The sequence below is a fragment of the Scyliorhinus canicula genome, chromosome 6 (assembly GCF_902713615.1).
Source record: "Scyliorhinus canicula chromosome 6, sScyCan1.1, whole genome shotgun sequence".
Lineage (NCBI taxonomy): Eukaryota > Metazoa > Chordata > Chondrichthyes > Carcharhiniformes > Scyliorhinidae > Scyliorhinus > Scyliorhinus canicula.
The window spans coordinates 209,397,492-209,420,854 of record NC_052151.1 but is presented as its reverse complement, the minus strand read 5'-3'; the positions used below and the strand labels follow the sequence as shown (position 1 = coordinate 209,420,854).

Below are 23,363 nucleotides of genomic sequence, written 5' to 3'. Positions count from 1 at the left end.
CAAATCGTAAAGTCTGCAACGCAAGAATGACAACGATCGATGACGTAATTAGCAGAACGTCTTCTGAACACTCGCATCCGCCAATACCTATTGAGAATCAAGCTTCAAAAGTTAAAAAAGAAATAAAACATCTTGCTGCACAATCTGAACAATTGCCAAGCTCTATCATTGATAATCTAACATCCGATATCCCCTTGACCATTGTCGGAGCATTACCAAAAAAGGACTCTCAAGCGTACGGTGCGACGAAAAAGACCAGTAATAAGTGAGGAAGAACTATATAAGATCCAAGAGGTGATGATTTTTTACTCTATGAAATTGAAGATGTTTCTATATTTGGTACGTTGAAAAATTGGGAAATTTTATCCAAGAAAACCGAGTGGTTTTGTGACGGGACTTTTGACTCTGCGCCTTTGGGTAAGCAGCTATACACGATCCATGCACTAATTTCTGAACGTAAAACAGTGGCACTACTTTATTTTGTAACGAACAGTAAAAGTGAAGAGAATTATGATTTAATATTTAAATTCATTACAGAAGGAAGGAATTTAAATGTGACGTCTATTACAGTGGACTTTGAGAAAGCAGCTATAAACAGCATCAAAAAACATTTACCTCACGTTTCTGTGTATGGTTTTTTTTTCACTTTGGCCAGTGTTTATGGCGCAAGATACAGATTACAGGCTTACAAACGTGGTACAGCGACCGAGAAAATGCTTTCATTATAAAACAGCTGCAAGCGATAGCTTTCGTACCACCTGATGATGTTGCTGTTTTGTTTGAACAATTTCTTCATTCTTTAGATGCACAAACAGATGAAATTTTGGAGCAGTTCCTGTCTTATTTCGAGTGTACATGGGTAGGAATCATGCAACGAGGTAGACGTCGACGCCCAATATTTGACATTTATTTATGGTCGTGTCACTCCAGAGTTCTCTGTGATCTCCCAAAAACTAACAACTCGCTAGAAGGGTGGCACCACGCCTTCAGTAGAAGAGTCAATGTCCATCACCCTAATTTATCCAAATTAATTCAGAAGCTTAGGATTGAACAGTCAAGCACTGAAATTATAATAGAACAGGCATTATCAGGGGCTGATGTGACAAGGGAAAACAAAAAATACATTCGCCTCAAGAAAAGACTCCAAAAACTTGTACTCAACTACAATGCTGAAGATGGGTTGCAATTTTTACGTGCATGTGCACATAATTGTATGTAAGAGTTTTTAATAGACTGTTCCTGACTTTTTTTATATAAATGAGTAATTTTTTAAATAATCGTTAATAAATAATATTTAATAAATAATTTGTTGTATTTGTATTTCTATTTCGCCTATCCCTTTTATTCTTTTATTTTTAATAAGTGTCGGCCAATTGTCTTGTCTGTCGGCTAATTGTCTTTCGGCTAAATGTCTTTCGGCCAATTGTCCTGTCTGCGAATTGTGCTGTCTGCCAACTGTCTGTCGGCTAATTGTCTTTCGGCGAATTGTCCGCACACGCTCATTCCCATGTATGACACACCTCATCTCCGTCTGAACTGGCATGAATCCCACCTACACACTCTCCATCTATGTCATGCAGGATAAACCAGAGCATAACAGGCGTGAGCGAGTCACAGCCATCAAGAGTCATGCCTGAACTCAGATGCCTAATGCCCTTTGAGGAAAGAGCCCTTAGATTGGCTGACAAGAACATGACCGTGCCTTCGCACAGGCTGAAGTGGGGGCAGCAGACAAAAGTGAGAACCCTGTAGACAGACAGTCATTCTTCAAAGCTCACATAAGTAAATCTTGTCCCCCCCCCATGATGCACTGATGGCATTTCCCTTCCCTTGCAGGGAAGTCTGTCGACCAGCTGGGACCATCCTCGCACCCCTTGGAAACGATTGACAGGATCAGCTCTGCAGGAGACTCTGGACACCACCATTGAAGAGGGGGTCACATCTTTCACATGCACCCTCCACAAACACAGATGCTCGCACCTCGATGGAATTACTTCGTAGGCAGGCTTCTGGTCACTTACTGGTGAGCACTTCACAATCGAAGATCCACAGCAGGTGGAGGCTGTGGCATCCCAGGGAACCAGCACTCGGAGGAATGACAAGCCGAGGACTCTGCTGAGCTCCCAGCCGATGACGTGCCCATGGGTCTGGTCACACCACAGCTGCTGCAATCTTTTTTTTTTTAAATAATTTTTATTGAGAAATTTTGATTTTATACAACAATAACGCACCTTAGTAAAATACCGAAAATAACAATAATATTAACAATCATATACATTCGCCCCATCCCCATGAACAACCCAGCATTTTAACAGCAACGCAAATTAACACACTATAAAGTTACAGAATAAACACTACAATAATGCACCCCCCCCCCCGGGTTGCTGCTGCTATTGACCCAGTTACCTATCTCTGAGGCAGGAAGTCCAGAAAAGGCTGCCATCGTTTATAGAACCCTTGTATTGATCCTCTCAGGGCAAATTTGACCTTTTCCAATTTTATAAATCCCGCCATGTCACTGATCCAGGTCTCCACGCTTGGGGGCCTTGCATCCTTCCATTGTAACAGAATCCTTCGACGGGCTACTAGGGACGCAAAGGCCAGGACACCGGCCTCTTTCGCCTCCTGCACTCCCGGCTCCATCCCAACCCCAAAAATCGCGAGTCCCCACCCTGGTTTGACCCTGGATCCAACCACCCTCGACACCGTCCCCGCCACCCCGTTCCAGAATTCTTCCAGTGCTGGGCATGCCCAGAACATATGGGCGTGGTTCGCAGGACTCCCCGAACATCTGGTGCACCTGTCCTCACCCCCGAAGAACCTACTCATCCTAGTCCCGGACATATGGGCCCGGTGCAGCACCTTAAATTGGATGAGACTAAGCCTCGCACATGAGGAGGAGTTGACTCTCTCCAAGGCCTCCGCCCAAGTCCCACCCTCTATCTGCTCCCCGAGTTCCTCCTCCCATTTAGCCTTCAGCTCCTCCACTGACGACTCCTCCACCTCCTGCATTACCTTATAGATGTCAGACACCTTCCCCTCTCCTACCCACACCCCCGAAAGCACTCTGTCCATCGTCCCCTGCGAGGGCAGCAAAGGGAATCCCTCTACCTGTCGCCTAGCGAACGCCTTTACCTGCAGGTATCTGAACATGTTCCCCTGGGGAAGGCCAAATTTATCTTCCAGTTCCCCCAGGCCCGCAAACCTCCCGCCAATAAACAGGTCCCTCAATTTGCTGATGCCCGCCCTTTGCCATCCCCTGAATCCCCCATCCGTGTTCCCCGGGATGAACCGATGGTTGCCACCCAGTGGAGCCTCCATCGAGCCCCCTGTTTCCCCCCAATGCCGTCTCCACTGTCCCCAGATTCTTAGGGTCGCCGCCACCACCGGGCTCGTGGTAACCCTCTTGGGGGAGAGCGGCAACGGTGCCGTTACCACGGCACCCAGGCTTGTACCTCTACATGACGCCATCTCCATTCTTTTCCACGCCGCCCCTCCCCCCTCCATCACCCATTTACGCACCATTGAAGCTGCTGCAATCTTGATACAGAAGGCACACTCCATGGTGCAGGATGTCCACTCCATGGCTCAGGGCATGACCTCCATAGCTGAGGGCATGAGCTCCATGGTATAGGTCTTCCACTGCATGGCACAGGTGGAGATCCATGTGTCTGCGCCAGAGGGTGCCAGGGCATTTGGATCTCACTCCTGCTGCCCCTCTATCCCATGCAGGATGGAGCAAGGGGCCACCGGATAATCTAAAGGAAGCGTATCAGTAGGGCCATCCACCCAGGTGATGTCCATCCCACCTGACATCCCCCTCCCTGTGAGAGTCTTACCTTCGGTCCAGCACAGCGAGAAGGGTGGGTCTGAACACCTGAAGGTAGATCCGGACCCTCAAGGTCAAGGCTCCCATGCGACACTCGCCAAGATCATCTCAGTCAACAGGGTGCAAAAGGCAGCAGGCCACCTCCACCTCAGCAGTGGACCCTCGGGATGCGTCTAGACATAGTGGGAGGGCGAGGCACCTAGTGGGCATGAGTGAACCAAGACACAAGTATAGATAGGTGACCACTATAACATAATTCCAGAGTTAAGCATCACTTTGTCCACCTACAGATCCTGCCCACCTGCTACTTCATGGTGCAATGGTCCACAAACTCCTCGCTATGTCTCTCTCACCTCCCACACTGACAATGTAGTGAACACACACTGCTGCTAGCACAGGTAACCGGCCCTCTCCCCCCAGCCTGACTTCTTTACCCCTTTCCCCATCCATTTGAAAGTAACCATCAGGACTCGCATGTCTGCCACTCTTCTCCCTTGATGTGCAGGCCATGGGCTGTTAAAGTGCTGGGAGCCTTCCCATCTTGGATGTAAGATGGATGCGAAAACCAGGACCCCTGACCTCGAAGGGCCTCGTAATAGCTGAGGTGAGTCATCCAATGCCTCTGAACCCCTTGATAAGCCAGTTCATCTCTCTCTGGCACGAGTCAAACATATCAGTGAGGATGGGAGAAGCATTGCCCTGTCCTCAATGCAAGTCATCATCATGTTCCCTCACAGTCTGGCTAATGGTTTAGCACCATTCCCATGAATTTGGGCACCATCATGAGTACCTATCCATGGAAACATATTACTCATCAGTTGTCATGCCCTATGATAGGAGGGCTCTTCACTCCTTAGTTCTGGTCATCCCCAAACTGAGAGGCTATGCAGGCGTTGCATGATTTTTAATCCATGTGGGCCCTAGCCATCGCTTGAGGCCCTTCCTCCTCATCTTCCGTATTGACCCTCTCCCCCCTCCTCCTCGTCCGATGAGAGGTGTCACTCCCCAAACTCAACCTTGTCCAGCTGGTCTGCAATCTGCAGTGCCAAGTTATGGAGAGCACAACAGAGAAACATTATGCGGAAAACCCTCGGGGGTTGTATTGGAGGGCACCTCCTGACTGGTCCAGGCTCCGGAACCGCACCTTCAGCAGTCCTGTTCAAGCCGCACGTGCAGTGAAGCATGGGCTTCATTGTAGCAATTCTATTCAGGTGTTTCTGGCCTCAACATTGACATCATCTGCAACCTGAGTGTGTACCCCCTGTCCCCAAGGAGACATCCCTCCAGACGCTGCTCTCCCTTGGAAACATCTAACATCTGAGAGCGCCCCAAAATGTTACAGTCATGGGTGCTGCCCAGGAAACAAGTACACATCTGCATTATGCTCCCACGGGATGTTTCGCATTACTCAACCGGCGAGAGGGGTTGAAATCGCCCCTGTGAGAATAGTGACATCCGATTCTCTTTAGATTTTGCACCCACATAGCAGATCCTGCACATGGCTAACGTGGGTTCAGAATTGCCCTCTAAATGGCCGTCTTATTCCTCTGTCCCTTGATCTGTCAGTCTGTCATCCCAGGGATATCTATTACCGGGTCATCTTTCCTGTACGAGCTTGTTGTTCTAATCTTGTCATTGCGGATTACAAATTATTGGTTCCCAGTCCTTGATTCTTGAAGTCTGATGAATCAAGTGAAACCTCACCATTTATTATACTAGAGTGAGGAAAGAGTAAACAAACTGCATATGATGGGAAATGCAAAATAAAGCAGGAAATAATGTAATGTACAGCAGGTCCACCAGTATCTGGAAACAGTGTCAATACAACAGAGTTGCATCACAAGGAACTTGACCCAGAACATCAAACTATTTTCTCTCTGATTAAATGCTGACGATCCTGCTCTGTTCTTACTGTCGTTGGATGAGTAATCCAGAGATCCAGGGTAACCCTCTAGAGTTCTGGGTTCAAATTCCTCCACAGCCGATGGCAAAATTTGAATTCAATAAAAATCTGTATTTCCGGAAAAGCCCATCTGATTCAGTAATGTCCTTTTGGGGATGAAATCTTCCATCCCTTACCTAATCTGGCCAATACCAGGCACACATCAATGTAATTGTCTCTAAAGTGCCGTAGTAAGCCATTCAGTTCAGGTCCAATAAATGTTTGCGCATCCAGCAGCACCCACGCTTAGTCCAGATCTGCATCCCTCCAGCATCTCCAGTTGTTTTATAACATCTGGACTGAACTGATTCTCCTGCAGCCTGAAACAAATGGAAAATCAAACAGGCGATAAACAGATATAACAACATTATAAATAGTAACAGCCTTGAGTTAATGGAACAAATCTCGTTGGATACCAGAAATACGACTGAAGATGTGCATCGGTACCCTGTGAATGTCTTTACATATTTTACATAGAATTTACAGTGCAGAAGGAGGCCATTCAGCCCATCGAGTCTGCACCGGCTCTGGAAAGAGCACCCTACCCAAGGTTAACACCTCCACCCTATCCCCATAACCCAATAACCCCACCCAACACTAAGGGCAATTTTTGGACACTAAGGGCAATTTATCATGGCCAATCCACCTAACCTGCACATCTTTGGACTGTGGGAGGAAACCGGAGCACCCGGAGGAAACCCACGCACACACGGGCGGAATCGAACCTGGGACCCTGGAGCTGTGAAGCGATTGTGCTATGCACAATGCTACCGTGCTGCCCCTTGACTCTTGACATACATGAGAATTGCTTGAGAGGTTTAAACTTCAATTTGGAAATCCCCCTGCTGCCCTGAACTCTGTGAATGTCTCTGACTCTGACTACGTGTCAGAGACTTGGAACAAATCCACAGGAGCTTGCTGATAGTTACCCAGGAAATTTTGGACAGTGTGAAACCTGTTCTATTACCTGGGTAATGATGCGTTAGGCAGGTTGGTTCGATGTGGACTGCACTCGATGCAGGGAAGGTAGAAACAGGCGTCTAACACCGAGAAGATCCAACACTGTTTTATTCAAATATAGAACTGCTATATATATTCAGCTGTGTGTCGACACAATACTGATCTGGGTATATCAGTAGCTGGGTCCCGAGAGAGCGGGAAACCTAGTGCCCTCTGGCTTTATAGTGGCCGTGTCCTGTCTGGTGATTGGCTGTGTTGTATTGTATGCTTACTGGTCATCCTATGTGTCAATCACTGCCTGTCTGCATCTCATTATATACATGAGTGGATATTATGACATCTCCCCCCTTTTTTTAGTTAAATAAATATCGAGGTATGTTAACTCGGTATACATATGTATATATATATATGAACTTTTGTAAATTTTGTGACTGAATTCATCGATTTAACCTTTGTAAATATTGCTTCGTTTGCCATGTATCTGGACTATCGACACCTTCCCATGTATATACGTTTGTTCAAGTACCGTTGATGAATTCAGTCACAAAATTTACAAAAGTTCAGTCTACAGATTCAGTCTTTATGGTGGGCGACGAATTATTGTCGATCGCCGCAGAGGTGGATCAGGAGCCGCCTGCACGTGGAGAGGTGGGATCACTGCCACCGCGGTGGTCGCATGGGCCGGCCGGATCGGTGGCCTTGTGGCAGGATTCGTCCGGAGGAAGCATGATAGCCAGCGGAGCACTGCGGTCAGGTGGTGGGCATGGAACTCTTCGCAATGCCCATCTGTTGCGCCGTAGCAGGAAGCCATCAGCCATGCGGACAAGGAAAGACCTTGGGGCAACTTATTTGACAACAACAGCTGTGGCTGACCAGCCGCCCTCAGGCAACTGAACGCGAACATGATTGGCTGGAGTCAGCTCAGGTAGATCCGTGGCATGAGCATCATATTTGGCCTTCTGTTGGGCCCGGGACTGCTGCATTTTCTGTAAACCATGAGGTGGTCAAGGTCTGGAACATGGATGGCTGGAACTGTGGTTCTCAGAGTGCAATTCATGAGGATCTGCGCTGGAGACAACCCAGTGGACAGTGGGGTTGCCCTGTATGCCAGCATTGCCAGGTTGAAGTCTGAGCCTGAGTCTGCAGCTTTGCACAGCAACCGCTTGACAATATGGACCCCTTTCTCGGCCTTCCCGTTCGATTGCGGGTAGTGGGGACTGGAGGTTACATGATGAAAGTTGTGGGACTGTGCAAAATCAGACCATTCTTGGCTGTAAAAGCATGGACCGTTGTCGCTCATTACCGTGAGCGGTATCCCGTGCCTGGTGAACGTTTCTTTGCAGGCTTTGATGACCGCCTTTGACGTGAGGTTGGACAGTTGCAACTTCTGGGTAACTGGAGAAGTAGTCGACCAGGAGTACGTAGTCACGCCCCTTAGCATGGAAAAGGTCTACACCTACTTTGGACCACGGAGAGGTCACGATCTCGTGCTGTTGCAGTGTTTCCTTGGGTTGAGCTGGTTGAAACTTCTGACAGGTGGGGCAGTTGAGGACAGTTGGTTAATGCCTGGCCAATAAACCGCCTCCCGAGCTCTGCGTCAGCATTTATCGACTCCAAGATGACCCTCATGGAGTTGACCCAGCACCATAGCCTGCATGCTCTGAGGAATAACGATCCTGTCGAGCTTCAGAAGGATTCCCTCCTACAACCGTGAGCTCGTCTTTCACATGAAAGAATTGGGACATTGTCCCTTCTGCCAGCCATGGGTAAGGTGCTGCATCACACGCTGCAGCAGAGGATCCTTGGCCGTTTCCTCATGAATTTGGACCACCCGTTCGTCAGAGGCTGGGAGGTTAGTGGCACACAATTGCACTTGCGCTTCTCTGTGGCAGATGAAGTCATCTTGTTCACACGGTGTGGTGATGGACCGGGATAGGGCATCTGCAATGATCAGCACTTTGCCTGGCGTGTAGACAAGTTCGAAATCATAGAGGCGGAGTCGAAGAAGAATTTGCTGTAACCGAGGTGTCATGTCATTTAAATCCTTCTGGATTATGTGGACTAGAGGCTTGTGGTCCGTTTCCACCGTGAATTTCGGCAGGCCGTAAACGTAGTCATGAAACTTGACTATTCCTGTCAGGAGACCCAGACACTCCTTTTCGATCTGGGCATACCATTGCTCAGTGGGCGTCATGGCCCTGGAGGCATATGTCACTGGAGCCCAGGACGAGGAGTCATCTCGCTGGAGGAGCACCGTCCCAATGCCGTCCTGGCTTGCATCAGTTGATATCTTGGTTTCCTTGGTTGGGACGAACAACGCTAGAACCGGGGCTGTGGTGAGCTTCGATCTCAGCTCACGCCATTCCGCTTCATGTGTGGGAAGCCACTGGAATTCCGTCGACTCCTTGACGAGATGCGGAGGGCCGTGGTGTGGGACACCATATTGGGAATGAATTTCGCGAGAAAGTTGACCATCCCGAGGAAGCGGAGGACCGCCTTCTTTTCCTCCGGGGTCTTCATGGCATTGATCGCCAAGACGTTGTCGGCATCTGGCCGCACACCCTGCTGCGAGATGTGGTCACCTAGAAACTTAATATCCGATTGACCAAATGAGAACTTAGCCCTGTTGAGCTGGAGACCATGTTCATGAATTCGCTTGAAGACCTGCTTGAGGCGAGCGATGTGTTCCTGGGGCGTTGTGGACCAGATAATCACGTCATCCATGTATACTCACACCTGCTCGATGCCCTCCATCATCTGCTCCATGATGCGGTGAAACACTTCGGAGGCAGATATGATGCCGAAAGGCATGCGGTTGCAGCAGTAGCGACCGAACGGGGTGTTGAACGTGCACAGCTTGCAACTGGACGCGTCCAGTTGTATTTGCCAAAAGCCCCAGGAGGCGTCCAGCTTAGTGAAGAATTTGGCATGAGCCATCTCACTGGTTAACTCTTCACGTTTCGAGATCGGGTAATGCTCCCGCACGATGTTGCGGTTTAGATCTTTAAAATCAATGCAAATGCGGAGCTCCCCTGATGGCTTCTTTACGCAGACCATGGAGCTGACCCAGTCTGTTGGCTCTGTAACCTTTGAGATGATGCCCTGGTCTTGGAGGTCATGTAATTGCTTTTTCAGACGATCCTTGAGGGGCGCCGGCACCCGGCGTGGTGCATGAATTACAGGGGTGGCGTTCGGCTTGAGCAGGATTTTATATCGGTACGGGAGCGTGCCCATTCCATCGAATACGCCGTGGTACTGCGTGATAATGTCGTCTTCATCTACGTCGGCTTGCAAATTTCCATCGGGCGAGGCCATCGCCGGTGACGATGACATGGTGTGGACTCGCTACACCAGGTTCAGGAGCTTGCCGGCACGAGCACCGGGGAGGGACGCCCTGTCAGGCCTGACAATTTCAAACCGCAATGTTGCCTTGATCGCCTTGTTGGATACCCCTAGTTGACACAAGCCACTGGCAGCTATGGCATTGCCATTGTAATCAAGGAGCTGGCAGGCCGGTGGAAGAATGCTTGGTCGGGCCTGGATGATGTTGAGGTCGGATTGTGAGATGAGGTTCGCAGATGCGCCGGTGTCCAGTTTAAATCGGATGCGAGCCTTGTGAATTGTGAGGACAGCACACCGCTCGTCGCCTGGATCCACACTGAGGATCAAGAGGCATTGCGCGGGTGTGGTGGAGGCCAGTTCATGTGTGGTGAAGTTAAAACTCACCACTATTCTTAGAATTCCCCCTATACCAAAAAAAGGTCGATATTCTAAATGGTGAACAGGGATTCTCACTCCCTGACTCCAATGCAGGCTTCTGTGGGTGCTATTCAGGTCAAACTATCTTTTCAAGTTATCCCCCGGTATAACCCATACCTTCACCGAAGAATTTTACCTACTTACCCCTTAATAGCATCGATGTCCTGTGTCCTGCATTATTAAGGAAGTGAAGTAAGCTAATAACCACTTTTTCAGGTTAAGTTATTTTTATTATTATATTTTTTCTTTTAAAAGCTGCAAACACTTTCTTTACAGAAAGGAAAAAAGATCTTGCTTCTGGCTGCTGCTGGTTGGTTGTACAGACCTTCAGGCCCACCTTGTCAATCGATCTTCTTAAAATCTGGTCTTCTGGAGTTGTATTCACTGGTGAACTCGGTTGCTGTGTCCTGTCTTTCCCATGCACCGAGCTGTGAGAGCTGGCTATGCTAGCTATCTCTAAGCTGACTCTGACTCCTGTTTTAATTCTAGCCTTCCTTAGATGTATAGCTGTTTAAACTCGGCTGCTTGCCTTGTCTTTCCCATGACCGAGCTCTCTCTCTCTCTCTCTCTGAGTTCTCCTCCCCTTCTCTCCTGTTGCTGGTTTCCTCTGTCCTCTGTGCTTGTTGCTGCTGCTCCCTGGGTTTATATTCTCTTTCTGAGAGTTATTAAGTTTTAACGACTTTATTGTAAATGGGCTTGTTTCACTTTGATAGTTTAAAAGTATCTTTGATGTAAACATCTTACTACAACTAATTATTCATTTTGGGCATATCGTCTCCTCTCAGATCTGATTAAAAAATGCTTTGGTTTCAATAGTTAACTTTTATTTCTGTGATTTCGAATCGTTTAATTTTCCAATTGTCCCCAGCTCATAACTTTGCCTTTGATTTTGACTTAAATTATGTTTCTCGTAGACAGGTCGTCTCCAATTTTCTTTTAATTGACTTGATGTTCGTAGAATTTTACACTTTAAAATTGACACCAAATTCGACTGGGCATCTTTCATCCTTTCCAGCTGTTTACTAAGAGAGTTTATTTCAATTAAGGTGTGAAACTTTGCTTTTAGCTGTATGCTAAAATTTAACTTAGTTATGACTTGAAAGACTTGCCTGTTTTAAACATTCGTTACTTAATGCAATTGAAACTCTCATCCATGCTTTTTCAGATGCTTCCTGAGATAGTTACATTCCATGAAGGTGTGAGCCATTGTTTTAGCTTACCACATGAAACCTGTGTGTTTGCTAAGCCTGTTTGTGAGCAAGAATCTGCATTTTACAACCCTGCTCTTTGCAGCTGCTATTAACCTTTTGTGGGATCTTTCCCTGTACCCTCTCAAACCAGATATTGCCAGACTTCCATGTTTCAAATGACACATTTTTCTGTATTTTCAAGAACAGTGGTTATGATGCCCACCCGATATGGAGACTTGAGGCAGTCAGCATCAGGGTCCGTTGGGCTATCGGGATCGGAATCTGGCATGCCTTGTTGTATTGAGCGGACACTTCTGCACCGCAGCTGGGATCGTTGGCTGCTGAGCGGTGGAGCAGATCTGCAAAGGGCTGCATAGTGGCCAAGCTTGCCACACTGTAGACATCAGTGACCTTTTGCCGTTTTAAGTGGGCGGAGCCACAATTTGGACACGTCATGACGCTGAAGTCAGTGCGTCATCACACATGCGCAGTGCAGTCGGTTGACGTACGCACCTGTGCAGTCAGGTTTTCGGTCTCGTCGTCCACTCGGTCGGGGCGCGCATGCGCAGGGATCCGGGAAAAATGCGTGAAACGGCCACCCTCCTCGATGCTCAGGCCCTGCATCTGTTTGATGGCCTGCACCCTTTCTGCCTCGTGGGAGACCAGCTTTGCAGTTTCTGCCGCCCTGATGTGGGAGTAACGATTCTTGGCATGCTCATGGACAACGCACGTCTCAATAGCGACAGAGAGGGTCAATGGTTTGATTTTAAGGAGCTGCTGCTGCAGGGAGTCGGAGTGGACCCCGAAAACGATCTGATCCCGGATCATGGAATCAACCGTCAAGTCATAGTTGCATGACTGTGCTAGGATGCGGAGATGGGTCAAGAAGGACTGAAAAGGTTCATCCTTACCCTGAAGCCTCTGCTGGAAGTTGTACCGTTCAAAGCTCTCATTCACGTCAATGTCGCAGTGGCTGTCGAACTTCAGCAGGACTGTTTTGAATTTTTTTTGTCTTCGCCGTCGGCGAACGTAAGGGAGTTGTAGATATGGATGGCGCGATCCCCCGCAGTGGAGAGAAATAGCGTGATCTTCCTGGCATCCGATGATGCCTCGAGGTCGGAGGCCTCGATGTACACGAGGAACTTTTGCTTGAAGATTTTCCAGTTGGTGCTGAGGTTGCCGGAGATGCGGAGTTGCGGAGGAGGCTGGATGTTTTCCATTTTGCTGGATGGCTGCTTGCTGGTCAATGCTGATTCACTCGAGGTAGATCCGTCAAGATCAGTATCACTCCGGTACCATGATGTGTTAGGCAGGTTGGTTCGATGTGGACTGCACTCAATGCAGGGAAGCTAGAAGCAGACGTCTAACACTGGAGAAGATCCAACACTGTTTTATTCAAATATAGAACTGCTATACATATTCAGCTGTGGGTTGACACGATACTGATCTGACTGGTGACCTTGTAGTAGCCTGACCAGACTTACCAGCTACCACATGGTGTTTGCACTTGCTAGCTCGTGGACTCTGACTGTCTCAGTAGCTGGGTCCAGAGAGAGCGGGAAACCTAGTGCCCTCTGGCTTTATAGTGGTAGTGCCTGTCTGGTGATTGGCTGTACTGTGTTGTATGCTTACTGGTCATCCTATGTGGCAATCACTGCCTGTCTGCATCTCATTATATACATGAGTGGATATTATGACAGGTAACTCCACATCTGAAGCCCCCACTGACCACCAAACAACACTGATTGTCACCCGACTAAACAACCCAAATCCATCTCAATTACATTCAACCACCACACCAATCCGACTACAGACTTCCATAACCAATTCAGACTGAAGTACACTCCGACCCGACAGCCCGGTGTTCTGACTACCCTGCTGACCCAACTCCATTACTGACTCCACTAAGCCCCAACACCGGTAACCCAACCAACTGCCCCTGTCTAAGCCCCCAGAACCTGACCAGCCCTTTGACCCACCAGACTAACCCCTAATGCCCTCCCGATTTCATAACTAACCACCCCATCCAACACGACTATTGCCCCAGTCACTCTCCGACTCTCAACAAACTACTGATTCAGCAATCTACCCCAACACTCAACCATTAAGCAACAGTAATTAAAAGACCAGACCTTTATTACCATATGGCAGATGTCATGATATACAGACATGCAGATAATGATATTCCCAGAGTACATAAAACGACAGCAGATAATGGTGTAAATAGGGTGTGTGCTGTCTCTTCTCTGATTCTACGCTGCTCCGATTGAGCTTCCCGGGGTCATAGCACTGAAGATCCCGGAATTAAATTCAGCAGTTTCAGGTTGGGAGAATCTTTGCGGTCAGTAGCAATCCCCTTATCATTGCCGCTGCTTGGAAGATTCAGGCCCATTTATATTTTAAAATCCAATTGATATTTTAATTAATACAATATAAATTAACATAAATACTCACTGGATCCGCTCCAAACTTGTGCAGTTCAGTATGAGGTTGCGGAGAGCGTGGACAGATTGGTCTGTGAAAGAGTTTGATCCCAAGTACAGGTCCGTCAGTGACAGGTTTGTACTGAGGCTGGAGGCGAGATCCCCGGCACAAGAATCAGTGAAAGCGTTATGACCCAGACTGGAGGAGATCAGAGAGAGATAAATAATATAAATCAGGGTAATCCCCAATGTTTTAATGGATACTGTTAATAACAATAATAATGTTTAATAACTGACATTCATGAACCACGACTTATATAGAAAGAAGTGCTAACGATAATAGAAAGGAAGTATCAGTAGAATATACTGGAAGCACTCAGCAGGTTTTGGCTCCAACTCCACCTACATTTTTGCTGACAACACGACCGGATCTCAAACAACAATGAATCAGAATACAGGAGAGGTATAGGGAACCTAGTGGAGTACTGTAACGACAACAATCTCTACCTCAATGTCAGCAAAACTAAGAGCTGGTCATTGACCTGAGGAAGCAAAGTATTGTACACACTCCTGTCTGCATCAGCGGGGCCGAGGTGGAGATGGTTGACAGCTTCAAATTCCTAGATGTGAACATCATCAACATCTGTCCTGGTCCACCCACGTTGAGGCTACCACCAAGAAAGCACAACAGCACCTATACTTCCTCAGGAAACTAAGGAAATTTGGCATGCCCACATTGACTCTTACCAATCTTTACAGGTGCACCATAGAAAGCATCCTATCAGGCTGCATCACAGCCTGGTATGGCAACTGCTCGGCCCAAAACCGTATGAAACTTCAGAGAGTCGTGAAAACCGCCCAGTCCATCACACGAACCCACCTCTCCTCCATTGACTCCATCTACACCTCCCGCTGCCTTGGGAAAGCGGGCAGCATAATCAAAGACCCCTCCCTCTGGGTTACTCATTATTCCACCTTGTTCCATCGGGCAGGAGATACAAAAGTCTGAGAACATGCACTAACAGATTCAAAAACAGCTTTTTCCCCGCCATTACCAGACTCCTAAACGACCCTCTTATGATTTGATGTCTTCACACATTTTCTCTACCGAGTAGTACTACATCCGATGCCTGTGTCTATATATTTACAATGCGTATTTTATGTTTGCCCTATTATGTATTTTCTTTTCATGTGAGGAATGATCTGTCTGAGCTACACGCAGAACAATACTTTTCACTGTACCTTGGTACATGTGACAATAAACAAATCTGAAGCCAATCCAATCCAATATACAGCCGATATTTATGTCATCTGCAAATTTTCCAATCATGCGTCTCACATTTATGTTGAAATCATTTAAATATACGACAAACAGCAAGAGATGCAACATTAAACCCTGTGCAATGCTACTGAAAACCGCTTTCCTTTTTCTAATTATCCATAGACTCTTTGATTCCGCATGTTGAGACAATTTTGGATCCAGCTAATCCCAACCATGCGATGCACTTTTAATTTTTTGACCTGTCTGCCATGTGGGATCTTGCCAATTGCCTTATTACGATCTATGTAGACTACACACAGAGTACTACCCCCATCAATCTTTGTTACTTCATCAAAAAACCACTTATACTAGTAAGACACGGCTTTCTCTTCACAAACCCCCTGATTATTCTCACATTTCTAGGTGGCAGCTTATCTTGTCTCAGATTTGATTCTGACAATCTTCCTATCGCAAGTATTATGACCGGCTATAATTATTTGGCCTACCCTTCACGCCCTTTTTTAAAATGTGCACACCTACAGGTTCTCCTTTTATCTTCATGTTACGTCAGTAAATAGCCATGTTGACTCTGAATCTCTCCCTGTGACAGATATTTGACTAACTCGCTTATAAGTTCCTGATTTCTATCTCCATCCTTTATTGAACAAGATGTTACATTAGTGATGTTGATGTTGGAATCCACGGTGACCATTCCAGAATCTAGGAAATTTTGGAAGATAATGAACTCTGCAGCTACTTATTTTTAGATCTCCCTTCTCATCCTCTAAAGGACCAATATTTACCCTAGCCACTCTTTTTTGTTTTATATATTTGTAGAAACTTTTACTAACTGTCTTTATATTCTGAGCAAGTTTACTCTCATAATCTATCTTACTCTTCTTTATAGCTTTTTTAGTAGCTTTATGTTGCCCCCTAAAGATTTCCCAGTCCTCTAGTCTCCCACTAATCTTTGCCACTTTGTATGCTTTTTCCTTCAATTTGATACTCTCCCTTGTTTCCTTAGATATCCACGGTCGATTTTCCCTCTTTCTACCGTCCTTTCTTTTTGTTGGTATAAACCTTTGCTGAGCACTGTGAAAAATCGCTTGGAAGGTTCTCCACTGTTCCTCAATGGTTTCACCATAAAGTCTTTGCTCCCAGTCTTCCTTAGCTAGTTCTTCTCTCATCCCATTGTAATCTCCTTTGTTTAAGCACAAAACACTAGTGCTTGATTTTACCTTCTCACCCTCCATCTGTATTTTAAATTCCACCATATTGTGATCGCACCTTCCGAGAGGATCCCTAACTATGAGATCATTAATCAATCCTGTCTCATTACACAGGACAAGATCTAGGACCGCTTGTTCCCTCGTAGGTTCCATTACATACTGTTCTAGGAAACTATCGCGGATACATTCTATGAACTCCTCCTCAAGGCTGCTTGACCGACCTGGTTAAACCAATCAACAGTTAGATTAAAATCCCCCATGATAACTGCTGTACCATTTCTACATGCATCAGTTATTTCCTTGATTATTGCCTGTCCCACCATAATGTTACTATTTGGTGGCCTATAGACTACTCCTATCAGTGACTTTTTTGCCTTACTATTCCTGATTTCCACCCGAATGGATTCAACCTTATCCTCCATAGCACCAATGTCATCCCTTACTATTGCCCGGATGTCATCCTTAAATAACAGAGCTACACCACCTCCCTTACCATCCACTCTGTCCTTCCGAATAGTTTGATACCCACGGATATTTAACTCCCAGTCGTGACCATCCTTTAACCATGTTTCAGTAATGGTCACGAAATCATAGTCATTCACGATGATTTGCGTCATCAACTCATTTACCTTATTCCAAATACTACGAGCATTCAGGTAAAGTACACTTATGTTGGCTTTTATACCTCTGTTTTGAATCTTAACACCTCGATCAGTAACCTCTCCTAAGTTATATTTCCTCTTAACTTTTCTCCTAATTTTCCTTGCCATTGAACCCATATCTTCATGTAACAACCTGCCGCGTTGCTTACCATTTATGTTTTTACTTCCCATTTTATTCCTTTAAGTATTACTGGGCCTATTCACTGGTCTCCCCTCAGTCACTGTACCTTGTACTGTCGCCCTTTTTGATTTTTGACTATGGCTTCTCTGCCTTACACTTTCCCCCTTACTGCCTTTTGTTTCTGTCCCTGTTTTACTACCTTCCGACATCCTGCATTGGTTCCCATCCCCCTGCCACATTAGTTTAAACCCTCACCAACAGCTCTAGCAAACCCCCCCCCCCCCCCCCCAGGACATCGGTTCCAGTCCTGCCCAGGTGCAGACCGTCCAGTTTGTACTGGTCCCACCTCCCCCAGAACCGGTTCCAATGCCCCAGGAATTTGAATCCCTCCCTCTTGCACCATCTTTCAAGCCACACATTCATCCTATCTATCCTGACATTCCTACTCGTGACGAGCACGTGGCACTGGTAGCAATCCTGAGATTACTAACTTTGAGGTCCTACTTTTTAGTTTAACTCCTAACTCCCTGAATTCAGCTTGTAAGCCCTCGTCCCATTTTTTACCTATATCGTTGGTGCCAATGTGCAGTACGACAGCTGGCTGTTCACCCCCCCCCCCTCCCCTCCCCCCCAGAATGTCCTGCAGCCGCTCCGAGACATCCTTGACCCTTGCACCAGGGAGGCAACATACCATCCTGGAGTCTCGATTGCGTCCGCAGAACCGCCTGTCTATTCCCCTTACGATCGAGTCCCCTATCACTATAGCCCTGCCATTTTTCTTCCTGCCCTGCTGCGCAGCACAGCCAGCCACGGTGCCATGAGCCTGGCTGCTGCTGCCTTCTCCCGGTGAGCCATCTCCCTCAACAGTATCCAAAGCGGTATATCTGTTTTGTAGGGAGATGACCGCAGGGGACACCTGCACTGCCTTCCTACTCTTGCTCTGTCTTTTGGTCACCCATTTTCTATCTCCCTCAGTAACGTTCACCTGTGGCGAGACCAACTTGCTAAACGTGCTATCCAAGATCTCCTCAGCATCATGGATGCTCCAAAGTGAGTCCATCCGCAACTCCAAAGCCGTCAAGGGGTCTAACAGGAGCTACAACTGGACACACATCTTGCACGTGAAGGAGCCAGGGACAGTGGACGTGTCTCTGAGCTCCCACATTGCACACCAGGAGCATGACACAGGTCTGAGATCTCCTGCCATGTCTTAAACCTTAGGTAAACTTATACAACTACAATTCCAAAAAACGAAAGAAAAAATAAATAAATAAATTAGACAATGAAAAGAAAAACTACTTATCAGTCGCTTGCCAGAGTTAAAAAGCATCTCCTGCCCACCCAGCTTTGAATTCCCACCAAGCTTCAAATTTCCAAACTCACTCCTTTGCTGTGTCTCACTCTGGCTGTGTTTTCTCTGGCTCACTGGGAGTGAGTTAAAGTTTAAGTTGGCCTGAGTTGACTCCCCCCCCCCCCCCCCCCCCCCACCTGCTTTTAGATCAAAGTTGAGTAAGGTGACTGACACTTAATTGCCAACCAGTTATGTGGGTGTGTGGGGAATCCCCTTGTTAACCTTCACTGCACAATTCTAGATTGATTTAAATTCCTGAAATTTAAAAAGGAACAGTCTTACCGATTCAATTCCCACCGAGCTTCAAATTCCCAAACTCACTCTTTGCTGTCTCACTCTGGCTGGGTCTGCTCTGGCTCACTATTAAAAGCTAAATATTGTATTTTCTGTAAATCTGAAATTAAAACAGAATTTGCTGGAAAAACCCAACACGTCTGACAGTGTCTGAGGAAAGAGAAACAGAGTTACGTTTTCAAGTCCATACAAAGAAGCTTTGAAGAAGTTATGCGGACGCGGAACATTAATTCTGTTTGTCTCTCTGCAGATATTGCCAGACCTGCCAGGTTTTGTTCAGCACTTTCTGCTCAATATATAATGTTAGATGTCCTGTTATTATAAACACAGTCTCACACGGTTTGATACTTACTCCAGTTTCTGTATTTTACAGTGCTGGTTTCTCAGAGCCGAAGGCAGTATTTGTACTGTGGAATCACCCAGTTTATTCCAGCTCAGGTCCAAGTCTGTCAGTGACAGGTTTGTATTGAGAGCGGGGACGAGATCAACAGCCCAATAATCTCTGAGATTGTTATTAACCAGCCTGGGTATCAGAGACAAAAATGACAAATCAGGGAAAACTCACGGTGTTTTGAAAAACACTATATTTACAATACAACTGTACAGTCGAGTCATTCAAGAAAGAGGTCGGGAGGTTGGGGGGCGGAAGATGAGGGGCCACTATCCACTCAGGGAGCCTGGGCAGGGGAAGGCTTCGTTGAGGCAAAGCTTGTTTCATCCTTGATTTGAGAAAAAAGTTTGTTTTACCTAGAGGGTGGTGACAGTCTGGAATGCATTGCCTGGGAGGGTGGTAGAGGCCGGTTGTCTCACATCCTTCAAAAGGTACTTGGATGTGAACTTGGCACGTCATAACATTCAAGGCTATGGGCCAAGTGCTGGCAAATGGAATTCGGTAGGCAGGTCAGGTGTTTTCTTGTATCGGTTGTCATGTGAGAGTACCTTTAAGAAATGGGTGTTTAGTAGTGGGTGCGTATAAAATATCTGTAGTGAGAGTACCTTTACGAAATGGCTGTTTATTACTGCAGTGATGTCAGAGAGTGGGTGGTGCTGGGTTGCCTGTCAGCTTTTTACATTTGCTTTAGGCTTTTTGCTGCAGTGATGTCAGAGAGTGGTTGGAGCTGGGCTGCCTGTCAGCTTTTTACTTCGCTTTAGGCTTTTTGCTGCAGGGTGGGTTTGGTTTCATTTTAGTTTTGGAGAAGCTGCAATCACAGCAGGATGTGTGTGAATCTCTTCAAGCTTATGAATGTCCATTTGCTGATTTCAGCGTGGTAACTTCTCAGTAGAACATAGAAAATTACAGCGCAGTACGGGCCCTTCGGCCCTCGATGTTGCGCTGACCTGTGAAACCATCTGAAGCCTATCTGACCTACACTATTCCATTTTCATCCATATGTCTATCCAGTGACCACTTAAATGCCCTTAAAGTTGGCGAGTCTACTACTGTTGCAGGCAGGGTGTTCCACACCCCTACTACTCTCTGAGTAAGAAACTGCCTCTGACATCTGTCCTATATCTACCACCCCTCAATTTAAAGCTATGTCCCCTCGTGTTGGTCATCACCATCCGGGGAAAGAGCCTGATGTCTTTCTGTTAAAAGGTGTTTTTAAGTCTTATGGATGTTAAAAGGAAAGTAAGAATTTGTTGTATTCTTTGGGGGTTGTATTTGAATTAATGGTTGCTAAGATGTTCACTGTATGTTTCAAAAAAAGGTTAACTTGAGTTCATAGAATAAACATTGTTTTGCTTTAAAAAATACTTTTCCATTTCTACTGTACCACAACTGCAGAGTGGGCCGTGTGCTCCCCATACCACAATCTATTAAAAGTTGTGGGTCAGGTGAACTCCATGATATACTTTGGGGTTCTCTAAACCCTGGACCATAACACGGTGAAGACTTGAAGGGCCTCTTCTGCGCTGTGTATTTCTGTGTGATTCTGAGAAGTCTGACGACATCTTGAACAGAAAAAAACAAAACTAGCATTTTGAGTACGTTTGAAGTTTCTAAATTTCTTTGACTCGTCTGTGGAAGAGTCAAAGGGACTCGAAACGTTAATTCTTTTTCCCTATCCAGAGATGCTGCCAGACCTGCTGACCTTTACCAGCAATTTCTGCTCAGACTATCTGCTGGATATCCGGTTATTATAAACACCATCTTACATTGCCAGTTACTTACTTCAGTTTCTGTATTTTACAGTCTGGATTGCTCAGAGCTGCAGACAATATTTTAAGTCCTGAATCTCCCAGATTATTGTGACTCAAGTCCAAATCCGTCAGTGACTGGTTTGCCCTGGGAGTGGAGGTGAGATCCTCAGCGTAAGAATGTGTGAGAGCGTTATGATCCAGCCTGGTAATCAGAGAGAAAAATAAAAGTAACCAGAGTAAATTCACTGTTTTCAAGAATTTCACTACATAAATGTTGTGTCCAACATTCAATAAACACAACCTCCAGAAACAGGAGGAAAATACTATTGATTCTGTTAACCTGGAATATAGGTAGAATGCGTACAAAATACTTAGCGGGTCAGGCAGTATCTGTTAAGACAGCTGACCTTTCAAATTCAATCAACTTTCATTCGATCTGCGAGAAGCAGCGAGTTAACAGGGTTGAAGACACAGGGAAACTGTTGGGAGGGGGGGGGGGGGGGGGGGGGGGGGGGGTGGAGGATGGCTCATGCAAAAGGGAGAACCAAATGGAAACAGAGGGATGATTAAATGGGGAAGGGCCGATGACCAAGATAAAGCATAGGATCCTATGTCCTTACCCTGAGTTACTGTGGAAGGGCATGGGATGGTCTGTGGCCCAGGATTAGAGTTTGCCGAGGGGCGGAAGATATTCGCTACAATTTTACCAGAAGCTGTGAAGCCGAAATATCGGGATTTGAAGTGGGTGGCGTGACCGTCGGCAGAATGCACGAGCAGAGGCGGATCATTAAGATCAGCCAGCTCGGTGGGAGGAGTGGTATGGCCAGGGGATAGTGAGGGGCAACTCTCCACTCAGGGAGATAGGGCAGGGGACCTCCTCGTTTAGGAACTGCTTGCATCATCTTTCAAGGGAGGCAGCAGTTCTTGCAAATGCAGCTGCTCGAGGATGAGCAGCGAGTGAATAAAGACCTGGAATGAGAGAAAGTAGATCAAGGTGAGCTCCCGATTCAATCATACCGCCCTCGAGGACCTGGCTTGAGCAGAAAGGGGGGTCCTATTCCCTCAGGATCCCAGAAAGTTTGGATGGAGATTGCCGAGGAGTTCTGCAGACCTGGGAAACGTGGTTGCAGTGTCGTCTATATGTGTTCTGACAAATATGTGGTGAAGGATGAAAGTGACATTGGCTGACGTTTCATCGCCAGCCAGCTACTAACAATGCATTGGCTGCCAGAGGCATGTCAGCCTCGCTGTGGAGGATCCGCTGCTGTGAGTGCGGCGACACTTGCAGGAAGCCTCCATAGGAAGACATGTGGTCATCAACAGAGGCTCATGCGTGTCTGTGACAGTTGAGTAACAATGGAAATTTATGTGCTTGATGAGAGCAAACAACATCAGAGAATTTGTCAAGACCTTAGCAGCATTGACCTTGCCGCCCTTAAGCCAATGAAATGTGATGTGGAGATGCTGGCGTTGGACTGGGGTGGACACAGTAAGAAGTCTTATAACAGGTTACAGTCCAACAGGTTTGTTTTGAATCACTAGTTTTCGGAGCGCAGCTCCTTCCAACAGAAACAAACTTGTTGAACTGTAACCTGGTGTTGTAAGACGTTTTACAATGGAATATGACACACTGCAGCTGAGTCAGAGTGGAGATTTAAAAAGAGCGGAAACTGACAGGGCGGAGATTTAAAAAGAGCAGGATCTGAGGGTCAGAGAGGAGATTTAAAAAGAGCAGAGCAGAGAGTCAGAGCGTAGTTAACAGGGACCCTCTGAGCAGCGGACTGAGTTTGAAAAATAATCCAGGAGGGATGTCAGAAGAAAACGGTAAGTTTGTTGGCTGGTATGTAACTGGTAACTTGCATGACCTATTCAAAGTTACATTCAGATGAAAGATATAAAGAGAAATATTTTACTGATTAGAAAGACTAAAACTAGCTGGAAATGAAAAAACCCCAAATTAAATCATATTAAATAAAATAAGGATGGCGGGGGGGGGGGGGGGGGAGTGCAGACATGTGTTTGTCCTGCCATGATGTGGGATCCCATTGTGGTTCCCATGACCACATCTTGATTAAGTGTTGGTTGCTTGAGGAACTCCGGCTCAGAGTTGATGAGCTGGATTCTGAGCTTTGGACGCTGAGACACATCAGGGGGGGGGGGGGGGGGGGGGGGGGGGGGGGGGGGGGGGGGGGGGGGGGGG

The 23,363-nt window shown here is 46.7% G+C and overlaps 1 protein-coding gene across 1 annotated transcript in view; it reads right to left on the bottom strand.

Moving 5' to 3' along the window:
• Positions 1 to 5,519: 5,519 nt before the first annotated feature.
• LOC119968003 (NACHT, LRR and PYD domains-containing protein 3-like) overlaps positions 5,520 to 23,363 on the bottom strand; it is an 18,381-nt gene continuing 537 nt past the window's right edge. The window contains exons 2-5 of the mRNA XM_038801104.1: positions 21,195 to 21,365; positions 19,374 to 19,544; positions 14,135 to 14,302; positions 5,520 to 6,091 (exon numbers count right to left, since the gene is read on the bottom strand). Of these exons, the coding sequence (XP_038657032.1) occupies positions 5,977 to 6,091; positions 14,135 to 14,302; positions 19,374 to 19,544; positions 21,195 to 21,365 (625 nt within the window). The 3' untranslated portion in view covers positions 5,520 to 5,976. The remainder of the gene's footprint in view (positions 6,092 to 14,134; positions 14,303 to 19,373; positions 19,545 to 21,194; positions 21,366 to 23,363) is intronic.